Genomic DNA, 4,372 nt, shown 5'->3' on the forward strand with positions numbered 1-4,372 from the left:
CACTTCCCCCCCACCTCGCATCAGGCCTGCTCCTCCCCTCACGGTGGGCCAAGTTGGCCTATGTCGGCCCTGCAGGTGGCAATGATGGAAGTGGGGAGGGGCAGGCTGAGGCCAGCACTGGTGGCCTTGCCCCAACCCACAGCTTCTCAACACCACTCCCTCCCTGGTGCCGTCGCCACCACCTCCAGAGAGCAAGGGGGCTAGCTGAAGCCAGCACTGGCGGTCTTGCCACCCACCCCACAGCATCCCAACCCCACTCCCTCCCTGTGCCACCACCACCACTGCCACCTCCTCCAAGGAGCAAGGGGGAGGCAAGGCCAGTTTTGTACTGCCTTGGTGACGGACAGGCCTGGCCCATCTCAGAATTAACCAAAGAGCTATGGATAGGTTTAGTGGTCTTCAGGGGGCAGGGCATGGGCAGATTTAGCATTTTGAAAATGGGGGTGTAGGTAGTGTGGTGTATCATCTTGTATAATACAACACACATTTTGTCCCAGATAAAAAGAAACTAGAAGCTTTATTAGCCTGCATGGGGCCTAGGGCCATATTATTTTCTCTAAGATCAAAGGAAAAACAAATACAATGTTTTTCGAATGTGCACTAATTTCCTATAGCATATATAACATATAAAAAATGCAACAAAGTAGGCAAAACATAATCATAAGATGGTGTTTCTTCATTCCTGCTATCATTAGAGTTAAATTTTTCAGATTCATAAAACAAAACATAGCTTTCTTGAGCATCTCGACAGTGTGCATCCATTACTTTACCGAAAGTTATTTCCACGCCTGACCTGATACTCACCTGAATTAATGTTTCCACACCTTAGTTGATGTTTTTAGCTAGAGTTAAAAAGTGTGTTCAGGGCTACAAAATAGGAGCTACTTTAAAGAGGGGCATCTATTAGCAGAAGTGCAGAAGGAAGAATAGCTTCATTAGTGGAGCATCAAAAAGGGAAGTGGGTTGTTAACACCTATGGGATAAGGAGTCCAGAAAGAATGAAGGAAATTACAATGATGCATGAAGTCAAGAAACTCCCTCATTGCTGCCTAAATAAGAAATGCTGCTGCCATTGTTAGGCACTTGGTTTTAAACTTTGGGTAGACCAGAAATCAAAGGGGGCAAGAAGAAATCTCTAACTCTGGAAGGCAAATTTTCATTTGATTTCAGCTGTTTAGTGGATGGTGGGCCTCTGTTAATTACATGGAAATAAAGTAGTGAGTAGCAAACAGGTTTTGCATTACTCATTTATCCTAGTAATATGAGATGTTAAAGTCCATGTTTCTGAAAATGGATTGTTAAACATACACACAAGATGCATGTTTCACTTAGATAATTATCTACAGCCATTAGCTTGAGGCCTGCCTAGAGAACTGAGTGCTCTAGCAGCTCCCAAATCAGGAGGATTGCCTTGGTTCTTTAGCTATCTTTCGGTCACTGTTGACACTTCCTAAAGAAAGTATTAGCTAGTAGTTTCCTGTCTTCCAATTAATAAATAATCCTAATGTACATATTGTAGTCAGCACAGCAGCTACAGACAGAAGCAATTCAGGGGAAGGAGCTAAAATGGGAATCAAGTCACCTCGCCCTCCCATCAGTGACTGCAGCCTAGAACTGTACAGGAGAGAACTTTCCTCTCCCAGGGACCATTAGGACCTATGCAGGTAGTTGGGCTCAAAGAAGAAACCACAAGAAGCACTAAGTCAAAGACTGAAGCCCAATTTTCAACTACCCCACCCCTCAGGCATGCACAACCCTACTGAACAGTATCAGTAGTTAAAAAAAATGCCGTTTATGATTCATTCACTTTTTCATTATCATCTTTTTTTAGGACAAGCCAGAAACTTGGGAAGATCAGTGGAAATGTTTCAAGATGACATTTTATCATACACTCACTATCCAAACACCAATGTGCTTAGCCGTGTACATTTACATAGAATACGTCGATTTACCATGCGACTGGAACTCCATGCCTCGATGGTATTATATCTTTCTAAAAATATCAAATGCAATGACAAGACCAAGTTCTACTGTCTTTATGCATGTTAAAACGTCCCACTGACTTCCATGTTCTGCAGCTCTTGGTTTCCAATACAGTCCCCAATCCTCTCCGGCCTGCTTTTTGTTCCATGCACGGAACCGAAATCAATCACAGGACTGACTCTTCATGTATTCTTAGGGGACGTTTAAGAGTTGAAAGTGAATGCTGAGGTTTTTGCATTGCATGTGGAATTTTTAGGCTGGATGCCAATACTTACACTCATAGGTTATACTGCTACATGTGTACTTTGTTTGTGTTTCATAAGGACACTCATGCTGCTTCCCATATTTTTTTATGCTTTAGAGCATGAGTTATATAGGTTTTGTGTCTTTTATGTCTAGCGTGATTCTGGTCATCTTGAGTTTCTATTGAATTTGCAGCAGGGCAGATGTGTATTGCTTCTTCCTTTTGGCCTTTCTCATTGGGCTTTGGCATGTTGTGCAGCAAAACCTCATAATCTGAACTACCAATGAATCCAACAAATCAAAAAAAGCACAATCAAAAGCAAAAATGTGTAAATGAAAAAATACAATCAAAAGCAAAGATGATATATCACAAAATACAAGTCCTTATGACAGCTATAGATTAACTTACACAATCTGCTATTTCTCTCATACACTAATGGCAATGCTCTGTGATACATAAAACTAAAATAGGAGCTAATTATATTATGTGGGAGTAAAACTAATGCAGATTATAACACGTTGCTTTGCAATTTCTGAATATGGTATTAACTTTTCTTCTACGAAAGAAGGCTGTACTTTGATCATTTCACCGTTCAAACGCAAAACAAAAAGAGGTTACTTACTAGAAATGTTCTTCTTCAGAAGTCTCCTCTGTGCACTCACGCCTGTGAAGCCTTAAACACAGGCTACGTATCTAGCCTTCGCACTGGCTGGCTAGATATTCAGTCCTGATCCTGAAGCTACAGACCGATGTCAATGGTAGTCGATCTGCAAAGAGGCTTTGTCTTGATGGCACTTGTCTTGCTGCTGCCGCCCTCCCACTCCGTGCTGCAAGACTTTCATATTTAGCTGGTTAAGTGGCATGACTTTGAGGATGCCATCAGACTCAGCCATCTTAGTGTAAAGACTGTGTAGTGAGTACCAGTCATACTCTGGGAACTGGCAAGCACTTTCAAATGATGAAAACTAAGATTCTGAAATTTGAGTCAAACAACAGACTCTGGCCTTAATGAAGACCAGACTGGTGCAGAGAGTCATCCTTTATGAAGGCTGAAGCAGGAATTTCTCTGCAAAACTGGAAAAGGTTGGATGGTGGAGGGAAGGTGATATTGCAAGCGGCCCATTAGGAACCAGCTGTCCAGATAACAAGTGCGAGACGCCTAGGAAAGACTCTTAAGAGTCTGAAAGGAAGTACTCAGAACAGTAATGTCTAGTCTCTAGCAAAGCCTCAGGAACTCAAAATAAGTTTAACTGACACATTGAAGTAAGTGCCTTTAAATTAAAAGCAGCAATTCCCCTGGTAGTAATAAAACACTTACAAGGTGGCCAAATGTCAGAGAGAACACGTCTCAAAAGTTAAACTACAGAAGCCTTCAAATAATGGCTTCTCAGAGGTATAGCTCCATTTTCAGTATGTTAATTGGGTTGTAAGCATTAGACAGGGATAAACTTGGGATGCTTATGGTATTACAGAGATGTTGGTTTAAGCAAAGACACTTTTTCAGTTTTCTTCTGGTGGCAATTTCGTACCTACAGCCAGGGCATCATATTTGATTGCTGTTGGGTGTTATACAAATATATTTGTTCTCACTTTACTTTCTTCAACTCCTACTAGGTATTCTGCAGTTCTTCAAATCTTTGGGTGTTTCGTGATTGAAGACACTTGGGAGTATTTCACGCATAGGCTACTGCATCACAAAACACTATATCCATACCTCCATAAAGTTCATCATAACTTCCAGGTAGGGAAACAAAAGTTGCAATATGGTTTAGACAGTATACTGGGGGTTTGTACTGAAAATTACAACTGGCTTTTAAATGGACAAAGATACCAATCTTCCCCTGAGAATGCAATATCTTAATATAGCAGTGTTGGTTATGTGATAACATTGAGTTGCCCACTTTTATGCTGTAAGGACCTAAGCTGAACAGGATGTCAGAGGAAGCTGAGCTGCAGAAACTTTGCATACCTTAGCTCTTCAGTTTTGCCTTAGTAAAGTTATACACAGCTTTATAAAGGTTTGAGCAAAGCGAGTTCAGCTGTAATATTGGAATAGCTCTCTTCCAGCTCTGGCATGTCTTAAAAAAATTCCATTTTGGGGGAAGGAAGCATCAGCTCTAGTTTTGTCCTGAAAAAGGGGAGGGG

The 4,372-nt window shown here is 41.5% G+C and overlaps 1 protein-coding gene across 1 annotated transcript in view; it reads left to right on the top strand.

The window, feature by feature from the left end:
• Nucleotides 1–2,958, top strand: part of LOC109309860 (methylsterol monooxygenase 1-like) — a 33,151-nt gene extending 30,193 nt beyond the window's left edge. Inside the window, exons 2-3 of the mRNA XM_019534732.1 lie at nt 1,832–1,980; nt 2,796–2,958. Coding sequence (XP_019390277.1) covers nt 1,832–1,980; nt 2,796–2,958 — 312 coding nt within the window. The remainder of the gene's footprint in view (nt 1–1,831; nt 1,981–2,795) is intronic.
• The last annotated feature ends 1,414 nt before the right edge of the window (nt 2,959–4,372 follow it).

This window comes from Crocodylus porosus, unplaced genomic scaffold (assembly GCF_001723895.1).
Source record: "Crocodylus porosus isolate Cpor-Errol unplaced genomic scaffold, CroPor_comp1, whole genome shotgun sequence".
Taxonomy (NCBI): Eukaryota; Metazoa; Chordata; order Crocodylia; family Crocodylidae; genus Crocodylus; species Crocodylus porosus.